The following is a 26,101-nucleotide window of genomic DNA, read 5'->3' as shown; positions in this document are numbered from 1 at the left end:
AATCCGCTCAATCTCCACCCAATTTGAGAACCCACTTACCCCGCCGGCTTTGGCGGAACCTTTGCGAGGCCGGAACCAACGTGCTGTGCGGCGTGGGCGGCCGGAGGACTGTTATGGTGAAGGACCGCCAATGCTCTGTGCAGGGTTGGTCGGGACAGTTCCGGCGGGAGAAGGCGGCGGTGAGGTCTTCGTCTGCGGCTCCTGAGATGCACCGACAGAATTTTCGCCCCCCGACTCCTCCTTACCCCGGCCCGGGCGTAGGAGGTTGGGGTGGCGGGAGCAGCTTCCGGGGTACCCCGGGCGGAGGCGGAGCGCGGCCGCCCTCCCCTCGGGACGGGTACGGGAGTCCGCACCACACGCCGCCATACGGGCCCCGGTCTCGGCCCTACGGAAGCAGCCACTCTCCGCGGCCCGGCGGCAGCTTCCCGGGGGGCCGGTTCGGGTCTCCGTCCCCTGGCGGCTACCCTGGCTCCTACTCCAAGTCCCCCGCGGGGTCCCAGCAGCAATTCGGCTACTCCCCAGGGCAGCAGCAGACCCACCCCCAGGTAATATAGCCAGCGTGTGCCGAGCTTACTGTCTGGCAGGCATGGTACTAATAATCCCTTTCCGTGGATTATTTTGTTTAATCCTCTATGAGGTGAGATACGATTGTTAGCCCCGTTTTGCAGATGAATAAACTGAGGCTTAGAGAAGTTAAGTAACTTTCTTTAGGTTACCCTAAAAAGTGGCAGAGCTGTACTTTGTGTTTCTAGAGCCCTCCTGCTTCTAGCCAGTCCGCTGCCACCCCCACACTGATGTCCCTAAGTCCCTCTCCTCTGCCAGGGGCTTTGCCTGTTCGTCTCAGTAAGTGATTCTGACCCCCGGTCTCCGAGGGGGAAAAAAAGCCAGTGAATTTCCGGCGTAGATTTCATCTCGGTCGTAGAGTTATAGACTGGTGCCGTCTTCCTCCTGCTGGCACCTTTTTAGCGGGGGCGGTGTGACTTTTTTCGAACTACACTGGCTTCTGCTCCAAGTCTTTTCAAGGGAGATTCAGTGGATAGTGGAAGTTTCCCGTGCCGCTCAGGGAGACTGAATACAGGAGACAGGGAATGTTTCTGGTGTGTCTAGGGTTTCTGTGGTTTAAAACTTGAGTGGTTTCCAGCTTTCCTTATGCTAAACCAACCCCGACCCCTTTGAGGCTGGAGCTAGGGAGATAAAGTTTCACGAGATGGAAAGCTTCTAGAAATTTTGCAGCTTAGGGTTGAAAAAATTTTTTAAATTTTTCTCTAGAAAAAAAGATTGAAATTTTGAGGAAAAATTGAATACAATTAATTTTTTATGTCATCATCAATTGATAGTTCTGCAAAGATACTACATTAGAAATCCAAGAGTATTTGAGGTGACAGTGGGCATGGAATGATTAATAAATGAGTATATCAAATTAGTCTAAATAGTTTTTACAGACAGAAACACTGGATTAAAGGAAGCATGGACTTTGCAGTTGAACGTATCTGGGCTCAAGACACAAACTTAACTAGCAATGGATCCCCAGTAGCTTTCTTTAAAAAGTACCAATTATCTCTACTAAATGTTTTTTTAACTGATGGTTTTTTTTCTAAAGGGTTCTCCAAGGACATCTACACCATTTGGATCAGGGCGTGGTAGAGAAAAGAGAATGTCTAATGAGTTGGAAAGTTATTTCAAGCCTTCAATGCTTGAAGACCCTTGGGCTGGCCTAGAACCAGTGTCTGTAGTGGATATTAACCAACAGTACAGCAATACTCAAACATGCACAGGCAAAAAAGGAAGATACTTTTGTTAACATTTCTGAAATTCACCTGGAAGCTTCATGTGTCAGGAACATCTTGGACAGAACTTACTTGTGTAATTAACTTGAACCCTAAGATGGTGACTTTGAACAATTAGTTGGGCCTTCTTGATATTTTTCATCATATCAAGTATTGTTGGTATTAGGGAAGACATATAGTAGGATAATTTGCGATATCTAGCTCTCTGGAAGTGCCTGCCACATTTTGGAAGATTTATGATTTCCAAATATTTAACATTCTTGGCTATATAATGGACATTTGTCTTTTAATGTTTTTTCAATGTTTTAAAATAAAACATTTTGTCTTTCTAGCTATATTGTGGTGTTGTCATATGCTAAAGAAGTAGAATTATTAAAATAATGCTTTGTAATCACGTAGAATTGATAGGTAAATAGTTTGCATACTACTTTTGAAAATGAAATAGATAAAACATGCTTTGAACTGTAGACAGTTCTATATTTGTAGAGAAAGAGGGATGAAGGAAAAGAATAAAAGAATTCATTCATATTCATTATAACCATTGTTCTTCGTGCATATTTTATGTAATACTTTTGTAAAAATGCATTGAAATTTGATTGGAAGTCACAGAAACCCACTTAAGCTTAAGTCAAAAATGATATTTGTACCTTTTATGCCTATTTAACTGGAGTGGGCAGGAGTAGGTCTATTTCTTGCATAGCTAGATTAAAGTGTTCAGGATCTGAATGTCTCTACTCTACATCCCTCAGTATTGTGGAGTCATTTTCTCTTGAGGCCAAGGAAAGGGGCTACCAGCAGTCTCAGATCACTTCCCGTTGCAGAACATTTCCCAACTCTGTCGATCCCAGGGAAGACAGATTTGCCATGCTTAGATCATGTTTCTGCAGTCCTGAACCAATAACTCACCGAGGCACTGAGGCCTAATTAGCTTGAACCATGGACCGCCCCCATGATCTTCAGGAGTCCCATGATCTTCAGCCCCACCAGGCCTACCTGGATTAGAGAAGTGGTTTTCCAAAGAAAGGGATGCTATATATATATATACCTACAGTAATAGAAAAATATGAAGGGATTTTTTTCCCCTGACTAAACAAAACCGAGTCTTATAACATGCAGGATTTTTAGATATTTTGAGGTCTCAATATATGATGAAGATAGAGCTAGTTAAGATTTTGTTAAATATTCCCATAAAGAACATCTATAAATGAAATGGTCACACCACTTATTTCAGCCATATCCGGTTTTGTCTGCTCATTAGGTCTTTCACAGAGGCAAAGAAGAAAAGGAGAAGGGAAGGATTGTAGATTAATGGAAGCTCCGTGAGAGCCAGGATTATTTCTATCAATTACTAGCTAGATGAGTTATTTAACTTCTCTATGCCTCAATTTTCTCATATGTAAAATAAAGAAATTAATAGTACCCATGTCATAGAGGTATTGTGTTTGAGGATTAAATGGGTTTATGTATGTGCAACTCTTAGGCCAGAGCCTGGCACATAGTAAGCACTCAATAAATGGTAGCTGTTGCTTTCTCATTCACCCCTACATCCTCAGCTCTTAGAATGATGCCTGGAAAATAGTAGATGCTTAATAAGTATTTGGTGAATGAATGCAGACATTCTGATTGTAACAACTGTGTTGCTCTACCTTATCTCCTGTGTATAAAAAGGGTAGTAGGTGAGTAATTTTCCCCAATATTTTAAAGGGAATGTGTTTATTCCCTAATCTCTTTCCAGATGATTTGAGATCATGATGTGTAACGAAAATTAGAGCAAGTAGAATACTTTTGTAAACCTTTTATTGAACTTCAGAGATAAGAAATATCTTTAGGAAATGGCATTTGGAAATAATTATTAAACTATTTCTTAGAGATCACTGGGTTATTGGCAAAGATGAAAAGAAGTCAGGAAGGATTTTTGTGCCAATGCGTTCATATCGTATTTGGAAGACCTTCAAATTGTAACTGTTCTAATGGTTTATGTGCATCTTATTTCACTACATACCTTATAAGTGTAATGTTAAACAACTAAATGTGAAATTTCTTTCTTACCAAACTACCAACATCTACTTCCAGAGATCTGACTTTTTCTGAAAGAAACATTTTTTGTCCTCAGGAAAGGTGCACTGCTGTTTGCTCTAGTTAGTATATTCAGGTATCAAACTTCTTGCAACATTGATAATTTGGTTTGTTTCTATTATTAGCCTATTTTTATCTGAGTGAAAGGAATTGATCATTCTTTAAAATGAAAAATGATTTTTTGTGTGTTTCAGAATACACATTTTTACCTCCATAGAAATGCTAAGTAACAGAAAAATTTTTAGTCAAGTATGCATCTTAGATATTCAGATAATTAAAAAACGAAAGTATAATTTACTGCTGCATCTTCAAACGAAGGTATGCCTTCTCCTGGGAGTACTTAGCTGTCAAAGGGAAATGCAGGCGTAGATAGCTTTAAGGGAATCCAGATCCTCAGTTCCCATAGGTCCTGTGTTCAAACCGATCTGCCTAAAGAACATTTCCATGTTCAGTGGATCATGCCAGTTCTCCTTTTTCCCTTCTAGCTTTTCGTAGTCACCCTTTTTCCACTTTACAAAAGAAACCTATGGCAGGCTGCATTTTCCAAAAATGACCCCAACAATATTTCAGGTCCCTCATGCTTTTCCAGAACATAGCCACTACTCCGTCAAGATGTGGAGTTACGTCCCTTTCCTTTGAACCTGAGCTGATCTTTCTCACTGCCATGTTCAAGGAAGTATGGTGGAAGTTAATGTATTTTCATTATGGGAGAAGTGTGATCTTAGAAATGGGTTATATTGGCCCATGGGGGATGTTCACCATTCAGATGAGTTGTCAAGTAGGGAGATAGTGTAATGACAGTTTTTGTTTAATGACCTTGCTTTTTTTGTCTCCTGACCATTCAAATAACCATTTTTCCTGTGGGTGGATCATGTGAAAGTAAAGCAAATAGAACAAGAACATAACATGAAGGGAAAGGCACTTTATTTTTAGGCAACAAACAAATGGTAAGGTTGCTTGCCTCGTCTGTCTTAGAATATTCGGGACTGGTATAAAAGCATGGTAGGTTTTGGTGAATCTGTGGTCAAGCAAACTGTTTTCACCATTCTCAGTAATGATAAGGAGCCTGATGAATGTGTCTCAAACCTGTCTTAGTAGCATAATTTGCATGATTTCAAGGAGAAAGAAGTTAAAAGTTCCATGTTTATTTCTGATATATTAACATTACATCTTCAAGTTAGAAGATCATATTTCAGAGGTAAGTTCATGATTTTTATATTTTCCAGAGCATTTCCCAGATTCTTAGGAGAATCATTTTTATTAACCTTTGCCAGTTCATTCCTAGATTCTGTAAATGCGTATTAATTTTTTACCTGGCCCAAGTCTCCTGCTTCTTGACACTCAGCTGTTTCCCTGCTTTTTTCATTCCTATGGTATATTTAGGTTTAAATTAGCAGAAATATATTGTGAATTTTATTGTATTTGATGAAATACTGTAAACAGTACTCTTAAAAGCAAAACATATACTTACGTGTAGGTATAGGAGTGAGTGTCCCCAAAATATAGTCTAGCACATAGTGCAATTTAACTTTAGAAAATCAGCTTTACTTAAATAGGATTAATTCTTCCTTCTCAGATATTTATGTTATGTTCTAATTCTGTAAAAAGCATAATTGTTTTTCAAACATAAAATTTCTAATCTATATATAATTATTCTCAAGAAATCTGTGCTATTTCTAATTTTATGAGGGATATTTTTATTCAGTTTTGTCTTAATTTTAAGCTCCATAAGCAAGATGACTCTTAAGTAAAAGAGTTATAGATAAGTCTTGGTAAAGCCCTTTTGTTGACTTGCCAAGGAATTGAGAAGGAAAATGGCTTGAACAGCAAGATTCTTCAATGAGGGTGGTTTCCAGTTCTTTGCTTTCAACAAAATTGAAGAAAACATAGTCAAGTTGTCAGTTAAAATCGTTAAAAATAATTTGATGATAGGTCAGTTTATAATTTGGGGCATATAACCTAAAAGGAGTCTGAGAGTTGAATGGCATCATTAGAACAAAATTCTTTCTATCCCTTTTTACTTCTAAACCTGAATGAATTTTCTCAGCATTTATATATATCTATGCTTAAAAAATAGTAATAAAATTGATGTTGTGTCAGTCCAGCAATATTAGCAGTATTTACCCATGAATATAGAAAAATACAGCATCATCCATCTCATTAAGAGATACATTTTTAATAAAACTTGATTTGTGCTTTTAATAATTTATTAAAATTGATATAGTTGTGTTGTTTTTACCATTTGAATACTAACAATAATCCAGACAACAATCTTCAACACTTGGAGGTTTATAGTCATTGGAAATGGATTTTTTTATTTCAAAAAATATTTTTTTATTTCAGTAAATATGTTTTTCATACATTTTGAGAAAACAGATGTATGATAGAATATCAGTAAGACTTTCAAGCGGTACAGTGTATACAGTGAGAGAAAATACAATGAGATAAAATTACATGGGGTATACGAAAAATACGAGTTGGGAATAAAATAGTGTAAAATTTGCTGCAACTGTTTTAAGGAGTGATGATGGATATCAAATTGCTGTGATATTTAGATTCAGTTGGATACCTTAATAAAGTAATGGATCTAGCTTAAAATATCAATATTACAAAAATGACTTCCTGTGCAATTTTTGAAACGTATGAAAATGTTTTTATACTGACTTAAAACAGTATAAAAGGGTCTGTCATTTCAGAGAATTACTTCAGAGAATATATGACCAAAAATTTTAAAGCTCTCCAACCAGCAGAGAAAGGAGAAAAGGGAATTTAGTAAACCAGAAATCCAAAAGAAGTCAGCGAACGAGGAAAAAAAAACAAAAAGCAACAATAGTAAGTCCAAATATTTCAGTAATCAGAATCTAAAAGAAGTAAAGTTTTCTTTTAAAAGCAGATTATCAGATTGGATTAGAAAAAGGAAATCAATCTATTTGCTGGTTTAGGAAAGATATATCTAAAATGAGGAGTTAGAAAAAGATTCAAATTCACAATCACAGTGGTGATTTTATGGTATCTCTACCGGACATGTATATATCAAACAGATATAGAATTTGTAAGGTTGTAGAGAAATGCTACACAAAATAGAGATTCTATATAATATATATTCTTTTTAAGTGCACACAGTATATAATAAATTTTCATGAATGTTCTAAATCACAAAGAGTCTGCAGATTTCAAAGATCTCATTGATGTGCAGATCATGTGTTCTGACCAAAATGTTCAATAAATTTAATAACAAAATGTACCCTTCCTAAAAAAATCAAATAAAAGTGGATGAACAGAAGACAGACTATAGAGCAAGTCAACAAAAGCAAAAGTCTATTCTTTGGATAAACTAAAGTAGACAAAGATTGGCCATGGGAAAAAACAGACAAAAGGAAAAATATAAAAAATATTAACCTTTCATGTAACATCAGGAACTATGCTAAAAAAAAAAGTACAATAAGAAAACAATAGTGATGGAATCACTTAGAAGGATAATGAAATAATAAATTGTCACTATTGCATCGTCCTTCAGTTTTCTTATTGCATTGCCCCAAGTACTGCATCATCTTTCAAGAAGGTATAAAAGAAGTCTAGAGATACAATCTCTGTAAACATTTTTTAAGCTTTCATTGGGCTCAATTGGAATTTTGCATTTCTCATTCATAAGGGCAAAGAAAAGAAAATTAACAGGTGTCATGATTATTAGACAAATCAGCACTCTGGACTCTTAGAAGCAAAATCTCAGACTAAATTTTCAGATGACAGTATCCTGGAAAATTTTTCTCAAATTCAAGAATCAATAAGTGAACAATATATTTCTAGGGGCAAAAGGAAATATGATATTCTCATCCAGTTAGTCATCCAAAAGGACTTCATCAAACAATACTTTGTCATGAGAACATCTTTTGTGTTTGCTTATCAGAATTTACATGATAAGGCTTGTAAGTAGGCAAATGCTAAAAGCAGGCTTATATTCAAAGGTGACTGAAATGAAATAAATAAAAGTGAATTGGATTGACCATTCTAATTGGTGTTTATAAATCTAAAAGTGAAAATGTTTAGCAGTTATGAAGCAAAAAAGATGGTTATCCTCTCTTCAACAAAAATATGACATCAAAGTTTTAACTGTATTGCATTTTGAAGACAGAAGTGAAAAGAATCAGAAGTAGAAACTAGAGCACATTAGAGATATATTTGAAATCTGGATCAAGATTCATAAAACGAATACATCCTAGGCTTGTGACAGTTGATGAACATCTAGATGCATTCAAGGTACATTACCCATCTTTTTTGGTAATGTTTTATTATATTAAATGCTTTCTAAACCAGGAAAACATTGAATACGAATTTGGGATTGCTATGTTTACATTCTTACTCAAATTTCTAGTAAAGTTTCTAACTGTATCTTTATTCTCTAAATTTTGCTAAATGAAATATTTTTAAAAATTAAAAGGGTCCATTGGGCCCAGATAATATTTTTTCTGGTACACTGAGGATTAAGATGAAGAAATTATATTTACTACTGATAAAGGCTTTGAAAGCCACACAGACATAGTATGAACAATTCTATGCCAAAGCATTTGAAAACATAGATGAAATAGGTAATTTTTTAGAAAAATACATTATCAATATTGACAAAAAGAATAGAAAGCCAAAATAACCCAATAACCATTAAATTTAGAGTTGATAATCATTCTCCCCATGAATGACACCAGACTTACCAAGCCTTCATGGAATACATAATTGCTGTATTATAAAAATTTTACTAAAGAAAAGAAAGTATCCAACACATCTTACACCCTTGATATTAATCTGATCTCAAACCTGGCCAAGGACCCTATAAATGGAAACTAGCACATTTCGCTTAATGACCATAGACACCAGAAATCCTAAATAAGATAGCACAATTTAGCAATTAGCAAAAAAACTAATAGGCTTTAATCTCAGGATTGCAGTGATGGTTCAGCACCTAGGAATTTATTCCTATAATACACCTTATTAATTGGTTAAAGGAGAGGATCTATGCTAATAACTCAGTAAATGAAGAAAAAGCATTGCTCTAAACTAGATACACAAAAGTCTTTGAGAAGTGGGAAAGGAAAAGATCTGAGGTATAGGAGTAACAAAGGATGGGAAGAAATTGACCATATTTGCAGTTAATATTACTGTGTACAACACCAAGAGAGCTATTATTCTGGATCCAAGAACGATATACAATTATAGTATTCCTACACACCAGTCAAAAAAGGCAATAGGCAGAACTGCCCTACCCTCCATAGCAAGCTGCAGTAAGTCTTGTGGGCAGAAAACTACAGAGAAAATTACGAAGCATTTTTGAAGGGCTTTTTAAAAACCATGACTAGATGGAGAGAGAGATGTTATTCATGGATAAAAAGATACAATGTTGTAAATATGCCCATTCTCCCTAAATTACAAGTTTAATCCAATTCCAATAAAAATCTCAAAATAATTTTTATGAACCTTGCAAAATGATTCCAATATTTATATGAAAGAGGAAAGAGTCAAGATTAGTTGGAAAAATGTTGGAGAAGAAAAATATAAGCAGACTTGCTCTACCAAATTTAAAAAACTTGTAAAACTAATGACTGTGATTGGTACAGGAATAAACAGACTAATGAAACAAAAATAGAGACCTCAGAAACACACATATGTGAAAACTTGATATATGTTTAAGATAGTACTAAAAATCAGTGGGAAAGGACAGATAAGTGGGAATAACTCAATTGTTTATGCTTATGAAAAGAATTAGTGTACATCCCTACCTCACACCATTCAAAAGCCAAATTCCGAGCAGAATAAAGCCCCAAATGTGAAAAATAAAACTGAATAAAAGTGTTAGAAGGAAATATAGGCAACATTTTTTTATGAGCTTGTAATGGGTAAGGATTTCTTACTGAGGATACGAAAAGCACATAAAAGATTGACAAATTTGAATTAAAATTAAAAACCACAAATTACATAAACAAAAGGATATTTACAACACACATAACTAGCAAATTACTCATATCTAGAATAATAAAGAATTCCTACAAATCAATGAGAAAAGCAAGGAGCCTATTGAGTCAAGACAGACAATTATAGAAGAGAAAACCCAGGTGGACAATAAGCACATGAATCCCTAGTAATCATAAAAGTATAAATTGAAGTCGCAATGAGCTATCATATCACACTCATCAGAGTGACAAAACTTAAAAAGTCTGGCAACATGAAGTGTTGGTGAAGATACTGAGCCCCCTACACAAGGGCTCGTGGGAGTAGAGTACAACCACTTTGGAGAGCATTTGGCAATATAGCAAAGCTGAAGCTGCTGAACACCCTGAAAGCCAGCAAACCCTTATCTAGGTATTGTGGAATAAAATTATTATAACACCAATTAGTGTAATTCAAACTTGTCTAAAATTGTAGCTGAAAAGCTTAGCCACAAGTCAGAATAGGATATAATAGGAAAGCTTCCTAAGACTTTGGGGAATACAAATATGTTTAGAAAGGTAAAAGGTTAGAGTATATTAACATAGCAGTTACCATAAAATACAGGTTAAATATACTTGTGTTTATTTACTCAGAAGGCCAAAGACTCATTCCTGTAATATTAGATTCGTGTTTAATGTTGTCCTCCAAGGATTGTTACCTGTCAACATGAGGTTATAGAAGAGTGAACTATTAAAAATATTTGTGTATAAAATTTATTAGAGTTGTGATAGTAGGTGGAATTTCCTCATGAACTTTGTATAATAACCTGCTGACCATGGCTTCATTGTTTTTATAATTAACTCAGCATAAAAAATATTGTTAATCCTCTCACTGAATAAAAGATCTGAAAAGATCTGCCTCCTTGCAGAAATTATTTTTGCAGATAAAATAAATTAGAGAATTAAAACACAACATGAATTATTTTCTTCTACAATATATAACCTAGAGAAATAATTGCACTTGTATCTGTGCAGAGATATATTCAAGAATGTTCTTTGCAGTAATATTTGCAAGATCAAAAGATTGGCAATAATCTAAATGACCATCAATAGGAGAAAGGATAAATAAGTTGCATATTTGCACAATGTAATAGAATTCAGGAGTTTAATTAATTAGAACTACATGACACCATATTAATAAATCCAAAATAATTTTGAGCAAAGAAAAGCCAAAAGAGTTTACGTGATATTCTTGGGTTTTTTTCTTCTTCTTCTCTGCAAAGCACCCCAGTGCATAGTTGTGTATTCTAGCTGTAGGTCCTGGTTGTGCTATGTGGGATGCCACCTCAGCATGGCCTGAAGAGCGGTGCCACGTCCACACCCAAGATTCGAAACAGCAACACCCTGGGCCAATGAAGCAGAGCGTGCGAACTTAACCACTCGGCCATGGGGCCAGCCCCTATGTGATATTCTTTATATAAATCTTAAAAGCCTGCAAAACAATATTTTGTATTATTGATAGACATACAAATGTAAAGAAGTAGTAAAAAATGTATATATGAATGAAAACAACAAATGCTATCCATAATAGTACTTATTTTGGGATGGAGGATGGGGAGATAAAGGCTTCCAATGAATTTGGGAGGATGGATGGGTGAGTGTTACAAGCTATCCAAATTAGGAAAATATCCAGATTTAAGGCTGGCTATAAGGTACACATACTTTTATTTTTCTTATTTCTTTGAAATATGTCATAATAAAAAATTTACTCTGACTTCCTAAATCATTCTGTAATGCCAGAATCACTCTAACACCAAAACCAGACAAAGGCATTACAAGATAGGAATATTGCACACCAATATCTCTCGTGAACATAGATGCGAAAATCCTCAGCAAAATATTAGCAAGTTGAGGGCCTGACTCCGTGGCCTAGTGGTTGAGTGCACATGCTCTGCTTCAGCAGCCCGGGCTTCTCCTGTTCAGATCTTGGATGCAGACCTACGCATCGCTCATCAAGCCATGCTGTGGTGGCATCCCACATAGAAGAACTAGAATGACTTACAACTAGGCTATACAACTATGTACTGGGGCTTTGGGGAGAAAAAAAAAAAGAGGAAGATTGGCAACAGATGGCCAATCTTCCTCACCAAACAGCATACCTTAAAAAAAAGGAAAGTTGAATCCAACAATGTATTAAAAGAATTATATACCATGAACAAGTGGGATTCCGGATATGCAAGGCTAGTTCAACATTCAAGAATCAATTAATATAATCCATCACATTAACAGGCTAAAGAAGAAAAATCATATGATCTTATTAATACATGCAGAAGAAGTATCTGATAAAATCCAGCACTCATTCATGATCAAAACTCTCAGCAAACTAGAAGTAGAAAGGAAGTTTCTTACTTGAGAGAGAACATCTACAAAAACCCCTACAGCTGTATCATACTAAATGGTGAGAAACTAAATGCTTTCCTGCCAAGATCAGGGACAAGGCAAACATGTCCCCTGTACCACTGTTTTTCAACATTGTACTGCAAGTCCCAAAAAAAGGAAATAAAAAGTATATAGTTTGGGAAAGAAGAAATTAAACTCTGTTTGCACATGACATGATTAATCTGTGTAGAAAATCACCAAGAATCCAAAAAAAAAATCCTGGAACTAATAATTACAGCAAGGTTGCAGTATACACAGTTAATATGTGAAAGTCAGTTGCTTTTCTATATAATACTAGCAATGATCAATTGGAATTTTAACTTAAAAACCCAATACCATTTACGTTAGCACCAAAAGAAAAAAAAAACTCAGGTATAAAGCTAACAAAATATGTACAAGATCTATATGAGGAAAACTACAAAACTGGGTAAGAAATCAAAATATTTTAAATAAATTGAGATATTCCATGTACATGGATAAGAAGACTAAATACTGTCAAGATATCAGTTCTTTCCAACTTGATTTATAGATTCGATGCAATCCCATTCAAAGTCCCGGGAAGTTATTTTGTGAAAACTGGCAAATTGATTCTTAAGTTTAATTGTATAGGCAGAAGACCCACAACATTGAAGGAGAAGACCATAGAATACTGACATAACTGGACTTCCAGACTTACTGTAAAGCTACAGTAACCAAGACCAGCCGGCATTGGTGAAAGAGTAGCCAACTAAGTCATTGGAACAGAATACAGGCACCAGAGATAGACCTGCACAAATATAGTCAACTAATCTTTGACAAAGGAGCAAGTGAATTCCATGGAGAAAGGATGGACTTTAAACAAATGGTGCTGGAACAACTGGACGTCCCCATGCAAAAAAAGGGGAATCTAGACACAGGCATTATACTTTTCATAAAAATTAACTCAAAGTGAATCATAGACCTACATGTAAAACACAAACCTATAAAAGAAGACAACGTAGGGGGAAACCTAGGTGACCTTGGTTTGGTGATTACTGTTTTAGATACAGCACTAAAAGCATGATCCATAAAGAAAAAATTAGTAAGTTGAACTTCATTAAAATTGAAACTTATGCTCTGAAAAAGACACTGTTACGAGAAAGAAAAGACAAGCCACTGGTGGGAGAAAGTGTTTGCAAAACAATGAAATACCATTGTTACAGTGGTTCAATCCAAAGTCTAAAATTCAGAACACTGACAACACCGAATGCTGACAAGGACATGGAGCCACAGGAATCCTCGTTGATTGCTGGTGGGGCTGTGAAACAGCACAGCCACTTTGGAAAACAGTTTGGCAGTTTCCTACAAAACTAAACACACTCGTACCAAATGATCAAGCAATCACACTCCTTGGTGTTTACCCAAGTGAGTTGAAATTTTATGTCCACACAAAAACCTGCACACAAATGTTTATAACGGCTTTATTCATAATTGCCAAAACTTTGAAGCAGCTACGTATCCTTCGATAGGTAAATGGGTAAAGAAACTGTGGTATGTCCATACAATGGAATGGTATTCAGCAATAAAAAGAAAACAGTTATCGTCACAGACAGTCATGGATGAAACTTGAAAGCATATTGCTGAGTGAAAGAAGCCAACCTGAAGAGGCTACACACGCTGTATCACTCCAAGGATGTGACATTCTGGAAGCAGCAAAACTATGAAGACAGTAGAAAGAAAAGTGGTTGCTAGGAGTTATGAGGAGTTGGTGAGTGGAGGGAGTGATGGCTAGGTGGAGCACGGGATTTTTAGGGCAGTGAAACTATTCTGTATGAAACTAATCGTTGATACATGTCATTATACATTTGCCCAAACCCACAGAATGTGCAACACAAAGAGTGAACTGTAGTCTGTGACTTCGGTTAATAATGTATCAATAATGGCTCATCAGTTATAACAACTGTGCCACACTAATGCAAGAGATCACTAGTAGGGGAAACGGGTAGGAGGAGGAGGAGAGGGCATATGGAAACATTCTGTATTTTCTGGTCGTTTTTCTATAAACACAAACTGCTCAGAAAAGTAAAGTCTATTAATTTAAAAAAAAGAAAACTACTATAGTTTCATGTGGAAAACAGAATAGAGAGTTGACAAGGTAGATTCCCAGAGACCATTTAGTGAATCACTGAAGTAGGGTTAGAGATGGTCGTGCATTGTATTAAAATAGTGACAGTGGAGCTGGAAATGGCACAAGAAGGTTGAAGCTTTCAATCTACAGCTTATCTCTGTGCGAGGGAAAGTATAATTCCTTCTTTGTCTTTCTCTCAGTCCTATTACCTTATGTATAATCTGTGTTAAATGTTTCCATATGCCAATGCCTAGAATTGAACTGTCACTGTTGCACTTTAATTCTGTACACTTTTAAATGCAAATTTATAAAAATCATTCAACACAAACTAAATAAAAAACTATGTATATAGTAAATACTTAAATTGGCCCTTAGCTTTCATTTCACCTTCCTTCTGTTTGGAAAGTTTCAATGCCCTGATTCCTTTGCACCCAGGGTTCTGAGTGTAAATTCAATTTTGCCCACTAGATGCAGTTGCCCAAGATTTGGGAAGCAAAAGTGAGTGAGAGGCCATCATCACTGTGACTTCTGGCTGTCACCACTGGTTAGGAAAATTGTAGTTTTCCTGAGAAGATCCAGTGTTCATTTGCCAGCTTCCTGAGTGTCTCCGCTTCTTGATCTAATTCCCTAGTCCCTGGATGCAGTGGTCTTCCTGTTGTCTGGATGCTGTTGCTGGTGGTAGTGTCTCCAGTTCTAGCCTGGCCTGGAAGCAGTAAAGACCCTGTAGTCATGGGCCACTTCTGTATTGTTCAGAGAGCATTCCAGGAGGCCCAACCTAGATCCTGCTCCTTCAGGCTTCCCAATGATTTTATAAGAACTTAATATTTATAGTGAGTTTTGTCTCATACCTTGAACTCTGATGGGTTAAGTGTATCACACAATCCACAGAGAAGTTAAAAGTAAAAGCTTAGCTGTTAATCTGGAAATCCCTCTTTGTTTTTTTAATGGGGAATGAGGAAAGGGAACAGACCAGAGGGATGTCCTGTGAGGCTGAAATTGTTACATACAGACCAACTTTCATTACTTCAGCGTACAGTATCAATGAAGGTCTGGGCCACATAGATAATCCAAATCCTGACAGGTCATTAACTTTTTGATAGTTAAGATTCATTAAAGAAATAACATCAAAACCCAATGTTTATGAGGCTAGAAAAACAGGAGTCAAAGGAAACTGTCGCAGTTTTCTTTTTCTGTAGGTGGGCATATCATCTGGGATAAATATGTTTGATCGGGTTTTATGACTCCAGCACTCAAATTTCATTTCCTTTTATTTTTTATAATCAGGGTAAGCTTTCACCATACGAAAGTATCAGCATACTTTTCGTTTGTTTTGTTTTGATTTTATCAAGTGGCCTTAAACGTATAGATCTATACTTTAATGATACAAAAGCAACATTTAAATAAATACTGCATATTACCTTTCCCTTTGGTCTTTTAAATTGTTATTAATCCTTTGAAAGTCAGAATCTCTAATGCTCCCTGTAGAGCAGTGAGTTATAAGTTATCGAAGCATCTTCAACTTTCAGCCACCAGAGAGAGGACTGCTGGGGCAAGAGGGGGAACCACTTCCCTTGCCATCTTTTTCCTAGTTGTTTTCACATGACGGACGCTGAGAAATTAGCCACTTTGTGAGTTTGTACTAACTTAATGCCCAATGCGAAGTGTAATGTTGCCACATTTTTCCCGTTTTTCAAACGACTCCCAGAAATCTGAATTATTTTACACCAACTCCTAGTTTTAAGCTAACTTTTTAAATGTTTGAACACTGTAAATCAAACAAAACCACATATAAGCTGAATCTCACCCCTGGGTCACCAGTTTATGACCTTTGTTCCGCATGATTGGCAGAGAAATGTGCACACAGTGTCCCTTAGTAAATGCTGAGCCAAGAATCTCTCTGGTAGAGAAAGTCTCTTTTTAAGTTGGGAGTGGAATCTGTTGAGTAATTTTCTGAAACCTTCCCATAATATGTAGATATAGAGGAATTCTCATTGTTGGCTGACGTACTCCGTGTTAGGACCAGTTTGTAATTCAGCAAAGTTTACTGGGAATGGACGATTGTGATGATTTTTTCTTCAGTGAAATTAACATCACTACACGAACCTATCGAATATATGATGAGGTTCCTGTTGAAGGATGATATTGTCTCGTAAATCCTGAATTTAAAACAATGACAGATTTCATCGCAAATTTTGGCACTATGCTCTAATCGTTTTAAATTCGTAACCCTAGAAAGTGAATTGGACAAAATTCAAAGCTCAAGGGAAGAGATGTTAACTTAGGGGAATATTCTCTTAGGGGAGATTATCAAGGGGAGATATTATTAAAATAAAATAGATTTGTACATTGCTAGAATTTTCTCTCAAAAGCCACACATTTTCATGCCTATCTTTCGTGAAAACTTCGGTATGCTGTGATGAGCAAAGTGTTTATGACTTTCAGCTATATGGCATTCACATATTAAAAAAAAACTTGAGGGTCTCAGTCTATGACTTGAAATGCCTAAATCATCTGACTAACTGAACAAGGCAAATTAAAATGTTTTTGGTTTTGTTTTCTTTATCATAGATACTTCCTAAGACATTTCTGTCTGTTTGCTACTTCCGATGACAGAAATAATGTATGTCCCTAATGAAAAATTCAAACAATTCCGAAATGTGCAAAGCAGAATGTGAAAATCTCTTGTAACCCCAATCCAGTGAACAGATTAAATCTTTCCAGACATTTTATATGCATAAACAATACTCTAAAAAGATGGCATCATGCTAGATGCACAGTTTTGCCTCACACCACTACACTTAGAAATTTTTGCATTAGTCTGAGTTCCTTCAAGTTGCAAGGTTCAGAAAACCCATTTAAACAGACTTATACAGCAAACATACTTTATTGACAAAGTCCAGGACCTGGCTGGCAAGAGGAACTTAGATAAGCTTAGATAATAAGTTGTCGGCTCTTGGGTTTGCTCTTTCTTGTTTGTTCTGCCCTTTCATCTCTTACTCCCATTATCCAGAAGACTCTTGCTTCATGATGCCAATAGGCTGATACAACTTCTCCTAGCAACCCTAGTGGAAAGGAGAGATTCTAGCTTCTTACCAGTTTCACAAGAGTCTTGGAATTGAGTCTCACTGGCACTGATTGAGTCACATGTTCATCCCTGAGTCTGTGACTGTGACCAGGAGGATGTGGTGTTGATCAGTGGGGTCAAGCCTGGGGCGCTTTCCATCCACAGAGACAGAGGGAGAATTAGTAATGGCCCGCCATCTGAACCACAAAGACTGGTAGTAGAGGGATGCTTAGTTCCCCAATAGAAAGCAGGATGTTATTGACCGAGGGGAAATGAATGCTGAGTAAGAAAAGACATTCCACGTCCTGGCAGCCCAGCCTCCAAATACAGGCTACTTTATTTCCAGGCACTGTTTTTTGTATGTCTTTTTGTTTTGTTTTGTTTTGTTTTTACTTTGTATTTTGAATGCTAGATTTTCAGAAAAGTTGCAAAGATAGTACCCAGAGTTCCCATATAGCCTCCACACAACTTTCCCTGGTGTTAACATCTTACATAACCACAGTACATTTGTCAAAACTAAGAAGACTAAACTAAAACTAAACTACAGACTTTATTTGGATTTCATCAATCTTTCCATTAATGATTTTTTTCTGTTCTAGGATCCAATCCAGGATTCCACATTGCATTCAGCATACACGCACTTTTTAAACTAGGCACACCTGATAAAATGTAACTAATGTGTATGACAAACACACCTCCTTATAGAGATAACTCAAGATCCCATTATTCATTCATACTGAAGTTCAAAAAAAGCTCTGGATGATTTGTGCTTCTCTTTTCAGGTCTAAATATAGTACAACTCCTATGGTAAACTATGGCTAAATTACACAATTAACCAATTGCCCCATACTCAATATGCGGTGGTAGAAAGAAAACAGGGTAATTACAATTGAAAGGAGGAAGACAACAATGAGGAGGAGATAGAGGAGGAGCAGAAGGAAGGAAGGAAGAAGGGAAGAGAGAGAGAGAAAGAGAAAAAAACGAGAAACTCCCATTAGGATGGGAGAGAAATGAAAACATACAGAGGTCACCATTTATGTATAACACCCTAATTGTGAAGAATAGCAAAGACCCCCTATCTTAGCAGTAAAGTGGAGTTGTTTTTTTTTTTTAAGGTATGCTTTTTGGTGAGGAAGATTGGCCCTGAGCTAACATCTGTTGCCAGTCTTCCTCTTTTTTTTGCTTTCCTCCCCAAAGTCCCAGTACGTAGTTGTATATCCTAGTTTTAAGTCATTCTAGTTCTTCTGTGTGAGATGCCACCACAGCATGGCTTAATGAGCGGTGTGTCGGTCTGTACCCAGGATCTGAATTGGCGAACCCCAGGCCACCAAAGCAGAGCACACGAACTTAACCACTTTGCCATGGGGCCGGCCCCCTAAAGTGGGTTTTTTGATCAGCGTGGTTCTCCTCTCTGAATCTCCTTTGTCATTACTATATGACCATATCTGAGATGAGCTTTCAGGAGGCTTTTTCCTTCAGGTGACTGCCTCTCCTTAGCAACCTACTTCTTGTTCTTGTGAAGTGTTCTGCCTTTCTTGGACTGATTCACTTGACTTTGTTCCTTTTTATTCTCTTACTTGATACACTGTTATAATTTTACTTCCAATAAAGGGTTTCCCTTCTAGTGCCTCCCTTTATATTATATATACTAAAGGGATATATTTATAATATATATGATATATAATTTTGTTATATATTTTTATATTATTTATAAAATCAGGATTTGTTCATTAAATATTGAGTTTATATGATGTGCCAGACACAGTTCTAGATGCTGGGAGTAGAGAACAAAACGAAACAAAAAAAACTCTGGCCCCCTTTGAACTTATATGGAAAGAAATGATAACGCAGGCGCGGGAGGAGAGCTGGAGGGAAGTGCTTTGTTTGGCAAGAAAGGATTCTCTAGGAGTACGGATAGTTTATCTGTAGTAACAGGAAAGAAGCTAATGAAATGGAGATGGTTAGTGAAGAGTGGAGGTGATGTGGTAGGAACTTTCGAATTTTTCTTATTTATTTCTAAATCTATGACATATGGAACAAAGTCATCAACTGAAAGTGAGCATGGGGGCGTACCATGGGCTGAATTGTGGTCCCCTCAAAATTCCTATGTTGAAGTTCTAACCCCCAGTGCCTCAGAAGGTACATATATTTGGAGATAAGGTTTTTAAAGAGCAATTAAGTTAAAATGAGGCCATTAGTGTGGGCCTAATCCAATATGACCAATGTCCTTATAAGAAGAGGAAATTTGGACACACAACCATGAGACATGCACGCATACAGAGGAAAGACCATGTGAGGACACAGCAGGAAGGCGGCATTGGCAGCGCTAGCAACTAATACAGGAAGGAAGTACTGGAGGTTTGAGTAGAGAGGAGAAAAGTATTAAATGATCATGTGGAAGAATGAGAGAATGAAAAGGACTCGAGAATTATGCTATACTTCATCAAATCTAAGATGCCATTGATTGTAAGACACACCATTATTTTAGGTACCACTAAAAAAGGAAAAGCCCTGACAATTAAAGTATGAGATGCCATAGTGGCATATCTAAGACACATCCTCATTTCAGAGATATTAAGTGTGAAAATGTGTATGTTTTAGAATTGATGAAATATGGTAAGTATAATTGTTGGGTAGCCTTAAGGGCCCACCTGAGATTTGTGATCATGAAGTAAGGTGAAACTAGTTGGCATGATTGAGTATTTTTCCAGCAATGTTCAGCTGCATGAATGCAGACATAGGATTTAAATAGTATTTTAGGAGTTAGGGTCTAAACGGAATTTTGTTTTTTTCAAGTGAATTCAGGAAAGCAAGAGGGTTACAAGGCAGTTGAAGGTGTGTATAAATTAATGAGAGAGTGATTATAGCGAAAAAGACAGGAGTCAGAGTACTAGAGGGAGTGAGCTGCAAATTTAGGAGCAGTTTTTCAAAGAGTAGTATAAGTAGTATGCTTGAAATTGAGATTTGTGGGAGGACTATGTTATTGGTGTTGATAAAGTCCTGAGTATGACAAGAGCTGAGATGAGGTAGAGGATAAGGTCACTGGAGTGGTCAAGAAACAAAGAAGCCAAGACTTGAACGGTCATCCACATGGATGGTGAAATCAAGATAGAAATAGGAGAGAGTGACGGTAAGCCAGGAATCAAAATCTTCAAAGAATGGGTAGTGGGTAGAGTGTGGTGGGGAGGGTGGAAGGGGAAGAATAACTCAGACATCAGTAAATACCTGTAACAGGGAGGAGTGAGTGATGTAGTCTGATGACATGAGAGTCAAAGCTTTGTAGTTTTAAGGAGGCAACAAGAATGATCTGAAAGTGAAAGTGAGGATCAGGAAGGACACCTAACTAGACTTGAGGCCCAGTGGTACAAGGGAGAGAAAATGGCCATCACTTCAGAAGGCTGCAGGGTGATCAGCGTCCTCAGGGAAGAGCCAGGTTTCAGTCAAAGCAAGAAGGCCAAGGGAAAAGAACAATACCTTAACACACTGAGTATAGTATTCTGAGGTCAAAATTATTTCCCCTAGACGTTGCAGAAACTTTTAGCATCCAGTGTTAATGGTGAGGGGTCTGATGCCAGTCTGACTCTCTTTCTTTTGTAGACAATCTATTTTTTATTCCCCTAATATAAATAAATCTCAAGTTCTAATAAAATGTAAAATTCTGAGATATTACTTTGCTGTCTTTCAAGTGTGAATTTGTTATCATATGTTTTGCTTGCATTCCATGGTCTTCTTCAATGGGAAGACTGATGTCTCTTTCAACTCTGGGAAATTTTCTTCTAATATTTCTTTGTTTATTTGTTGCTCTCCATTCTCTCTGTTCTCTCCTTTTGGAACTATCACATGAATAGTGGGATATCTAGATCTATCCTCCATTTCTCAATTTTCCTTTTATACTTTCCTTCATTTAAATTTTTAGTGGTAAATTTTAGGGAGGATCATCCCCAGCATCTCTCAGCTTGATATTCAGGCTCACTAATTTGATCTTCAGCCATGGATATTCTATTTTACGGTCCATCTACTTTTTTGTTTGTGTGCAATCATGTTTTTAACATCCAAGAACTCTGATTCTGATTTTTGTCAGTCTTATTTTTTTTTTTAAGTGAATGCTTAATAATAATTATAGGTGACACTCCAACATTCCTTCAACCCTGGTCCAAGTCAGTCACAGTAATTCCATTCCTCTTTTCGCTGATTGACTTGGCAACATGTATGTAGCTCAATTCTGGCGAATGGGATGTAATTCTTAGAGATGATCCTTCTTGCTCTAGAGAGTTTTGTTTGGCTGTGATACCTGGAAGAGCCACAACAGTCTTGCTGTGCTGAAGATGAAACCAACGCACAGAGAAGGACACCACCAAGACAACTACAAAGAAGTAAATCTGGAGTCCTGATGGACCATGTCTGAAGCCTAACCTTTTCTGGATTTATGTGAGAAAATAAATTTCCTTATTGCTTTGCAACTTTGAACTGGATTTCTGTCACTTGTAGCCAAAACATGCTGACTTGATACAGAACGTGGTTAACGGAAGTGGGTACTTCAAGTAGCAAATCCTAAAGTGTGGAATTGGCAAGGTGAAGGAGTAGAGAATTGGGCAACTTGATTCCCACTATTCTAGGTTCAGATGACCCTTGCATTTGGCTAAATTGTTATCTATTCATTGGGACACTAAAGGTGTACCTACAGAAATGTATTAAGGAAAACAGTGGAAAACAAATTCAGGATGTTGGAATATGTTGGCAATTTCTTGTGGCCCACAAGAAAGAGCTACATCCGGTTTAAGGTGGCCCAGCTGAATGTGGAGTTCTTTCTAGCTATGGCCTGCAGTCCAAGTCGAGGCCTTGAGGTTTGAAAAGCTGCATTCTCTGCCCCAGGAAGTGGAAGATATAGCGGGAGATAAGATTGAGGAAAAAAAGATAAACTTTGTTACGCCTTTCTCAGAACTACAGAATTATGAATCATTCCTTCCTCCCCAAGACTGTTGATTCAAATTGCCTCAAGGCCAGATATCCTAAATACGAGGTCAGAGGGATGAATAGGTTACAAAAATAAAATATGGAATGAAAGGTGTCTTATTGTGTCGTCACAGTCTCATCAGAAATACACCAAAAAAGACAAAAGCGGTGATTTAATCGGTATCCTTTAAACAATTAACACAGTTGCAATTATAATCAGAAGTTTGTTAACTATAAATTTAGTAAATTTACTTTCGTAGCTTTCATAATCATTAGAGGTCAAGTACCGAAAAAACATTTCCCCCCGTTATGGAGTCTCCCCCACCCCCAGTGCAACTGGATTCTCTGTGAGAAGTTTTTGCCGCGCCCATTATACTGGCATAAGGATTGTCTGTCTGTGGTAGCCTGAGCTTGGAATTTCTCTGCAGTTTTTCACTGTGCAGTAGTTTCATCCTATGTTTTCAGTTGTTTCCTATTCTAGTTTCTCCAACTTTATTTGCGTTCTATCTTCCGATAATTTTGACAAATCTCTAGACACAGAGGCCTGTGTCCCAATGCTGTTATTGAATTGTCATAAATACATACACACATTTTGGGGGAGAGTGTGCTCATATGCCTCTCTCTCCTTACACCAATTTCTCAAAGAAAATTTTCATGTGGGCCTTAAAATAAGTGGTTGTGTGTGGACTCTGGAGCCAGACTGACTGTTTTGGACTGAATGATTGTGTCTACCCTCAAATTCATATACTGAAGCCCTAACCGGCAGTGTAGCTATGTGCGGAGTCAGGAAGAAATTAAGGTTAAATGAGGTCACTAGAGTGGGGCCCTCGTCCAATAGCAATAGTGTCCTTATAAGAAAAGACCCCAGAGAACTCTCTCTCTGTGTTCACTCCAAGGAAAGGCCATGTGAGGACACAGCCAGAAGGTGGCCATCTGCGAGCCAGAAGAGAGCCCTCACCAGAAACCAAACCCCACTGGACTTTTATCTGAGACTTCCAGCCTCCAGAACTGTGAGAAATACATTTCCGTTTCAGTTTAAGCCACCCAACCTGTGGCATTTTGTGATGGCTATGTTTAAATCCCAACCCTGACTACGTGACCGTGAGCGACTTGTTCAATGTCTCTTTACCAGTATCCTCTTCTGTAAAATGTGGTTATGAATAGCATCTGCCTCACATGGGTTATGAGGATTGAAGAAGTTAGTGTTTATAAAGGGCTTAGCACGTTGCCTAACCCACAGTAAACACCAAAGTTTTGATTAAAGAATCATCCATGGCAAATGAGGTAATAATTTTATGAGTGTTTCCTATAGTGTCCTTTGATGAAAAGCTGAAAGCTGGCCCCGTGGCCGAGTGGTTGAGTTTGCGCGCTCCGCAGCCGGCGGCCTAGTGTTTTGTTGGTTCGAATCCTGGGCGCGGACATGGCACTGCTCATCAAACCACGCTGAGGCAGCATCCCACATGCCACAACTAGAAGGACCCACAACGAAGAATATACAACTATGTACTGGGGGGCTTTGGGGAGAAAAAGGAAAAAAATAAAATCTTAAAAAAAAAAAAAGCTGAGAGCATAACAGTATAATATTAGTTAAAGCAATTCTACAAACTATCCAGATATTGGTGGAATTATTCAAATGTTCTGAAGGTCTAGGTTGATCTGAGGATACTACTTAGAATAACTAGAAGAAAAGATAAACTTGTTCCTAAATTTAATAAAGTAGTATTAGTGCTTCTGTGTTTTGTTCAAAGTCATTAAAAAATCTCCTATTTTTTTCCTATAAGCTTTGCTTTTTGACATTTCGCATTTAGGCCTATGACCTACCTCAAATTCTCTCGATAGCTAGCTCAAGCTTCATTTTTCCCCCCACATAGATAGCAATTACTCCAGCAACATTTTTTGAGAAGGCTGTTTTATCTCCGAGTCACATGCAGGTGAAGGTGTCTGTGGGGGTCTATTCTAGGCTTGTGTTGGTTCGAAACCTTGGGAGCTTCCCAGGTGAAATCTGAAACTGGCCCCCATACACGGAGGGCAAGGAGAGACGGAAGGAAGAGGCAGGCCACTCCAGAGTGGTACATGGCAGTTGTAACAGCATGGGAACTTACATCAAGGCTTGTCTTAGACAGCCACAAGACGCATAGATTTTCATACCCACCCGCCAGAATCTTAAAAGTTTACATAGAGCCTTAATTGCGTTCACTCACGTCTACAGACTGGATGATCTCAACAACACAGTACTCTCAAGGCTGTGTCCTTGAAATGGCTCCCACTGTGGGAACGGTGGGCAGAAGTACCTTCCCAGGACAGGGGAGGAGGTGGAGCCTCCAGTTGCTCAGGTCCATCTCGTGGGTCAACCAGCAGCCACATCCTCTTGATGAGCTCCTCCAACAGCTTGTATTCTATTCAGTTGATCTGTGTTTATCTTTGTGCCCATACCACACTCTCTTAATAGCTGTTACTTTACATTAAGCATTAAAATGTAGCAGAATGAGTTCCTCGACTTTGTTCTTCCAGGTTACCTTGGCTATACTAGCTCCTTTGCATTTGTGCATAAATTTTAATGTCAACATGTCAGTTTTCATGCACACATATGTACACACACACACACAAACCTGCTGGTTTTCTGATTGGGATTGCATTGAATCTATAGCTAGCCCAATATGAGTAGAATTGACATAATAATGAGGCTTCCAATCCATGAGCTTAATATATTTATCTATCAACTAGTGCGCTCTCTCCTCCCTCTCTCTCTCTCTCTCATTTTAGGTCTTCTTTGACTTCTCTCAGCAATGTTTTGTAGTTTTTATTACAAAAGTACATCTTTTGTAGGATTTATCCCTAAGTATCTGATTTTTTAATGCTAATGTAAGTGACATTTAGTACGTTTCATTTTCCAACTGTGCTAGTCTATATAAATACAATTGATTTTTGTATATAGATCTTTCATTGTTTCCTTGCTAAATTACCTTGTTTATAGATCCTTTTGTATTTTCTATGTACACAATCATGCCATCTGCGAATAAAGACAGATTTATTTCTTCCTTTCCAATCTTTACATATTTAGTAAAATATTGACAAGCAGCAGTGATAGTAAACCTCCTTGTCTTGTCTGGACCTGAAGGAGAAGGTTTTCAACCTTTCCCCATTAGGTATGTTAGCGGTAGGGTTTATACAGATAGCCTAATCAAATTAAGGACATTTTCTTCTATTTCTAGCCTGCTGAGAGTTGTGATCATAAATGGATGTTTAATCTTATACTTTCTGCATTTATTGAGATGATGTTATGGTTTTTCTCCTCTGTTAGGTGAATGTGGTAAATTACATTGATTTCTGAATGTTGACCCAACCTTGCATTCCTGGAGTAAACCCCACTTTGTCATGACATATCATCTTTTTTTGTTTTAATCTCTGGACTTTCTAATGTGTTGTTAAGAACGTTCAATAAGAGATACTGACTTGTAATTTTCTTGTCATGTCAAGTCCATGTCAAGTTTTGATATCAGGGAAATGCTGAACTCATACAATGAGTTGGAACATATTCCTTCTTTCTCTAATCTCTGAGTTTGTGTAAAATTATTACTTTTTTCCATAAGTGTTTGGACGCTTTCATTAGTGAAACATTCTGAGCCTGCAGTTCTATTTGTTTTGTTTTTTGCGGAAAAAAGTTTTAATTATAGATTCCTTTCATAGATGTAGGACTTTTGGATTTCTTCTTCTGTCAGTCATAATTTGTGTCTATGTCACCTAACATCAAATTTATTGGAAGAAAATTGTCAATAAGAGT

At 37.3% G+C, this 26,101-nt stretch overlaps 1 protein-coding gene across 2 annotated transcripts; it reads left to right on the top strand.

The window, feature by feature from the left end:
• Positions 1–75: 75 nt before the first annotated feature.
• Positions 76–21,827, top strand: MPLKIP (M-phase specific PLK1 interacting protein). 2 transcript variants are annotated; one of them, XM_008539373.2, is made up of 2 exons: positions 76–545; positions 21,636–21,827. In XM_008539373.2, the coding sequence occupies exons 1-2, from the start codon at positions 114–116 to the stop codon at positions 21,756–21,758; spliced, it is 555 nt and encodes a 184-aa protein (XP_008537595.1). In that variant the 5' UTR covers positions 76–113; the 3' UTR covers positions 21,759–21,827. The 2 variants fall into 2 exon arrangements, with proteins under 2 accessions (XP_008537595.1, XP_008537594.1); XM_008539372.2 differs by lacking the exon at positions 21,636–21,827 and adding an exon at positions 1,601–2,325.
• The last annotated feature ends 4,274 nt before the right edge of the window (positions 21,828–26,101 follow it).

The sequence above is a fragment of the Equus przewalskii genome, chromosome 4 (assembly GCF_037783145.1).
Source record: "Equus przewalskii isolate Varuska chromosome 4, EquPr2, whole genome shotgun sequence".
In the NCBI taxonomy this organism is placed as follows: Eukaryota; Metazoa; Chordata; class Mammalia; order Perissodactyla; family Equidae; genus Equus; species Equus przewalskii.
This window is presented reverse-complemented; position numbering and strand designations above follow the sequence as displayed.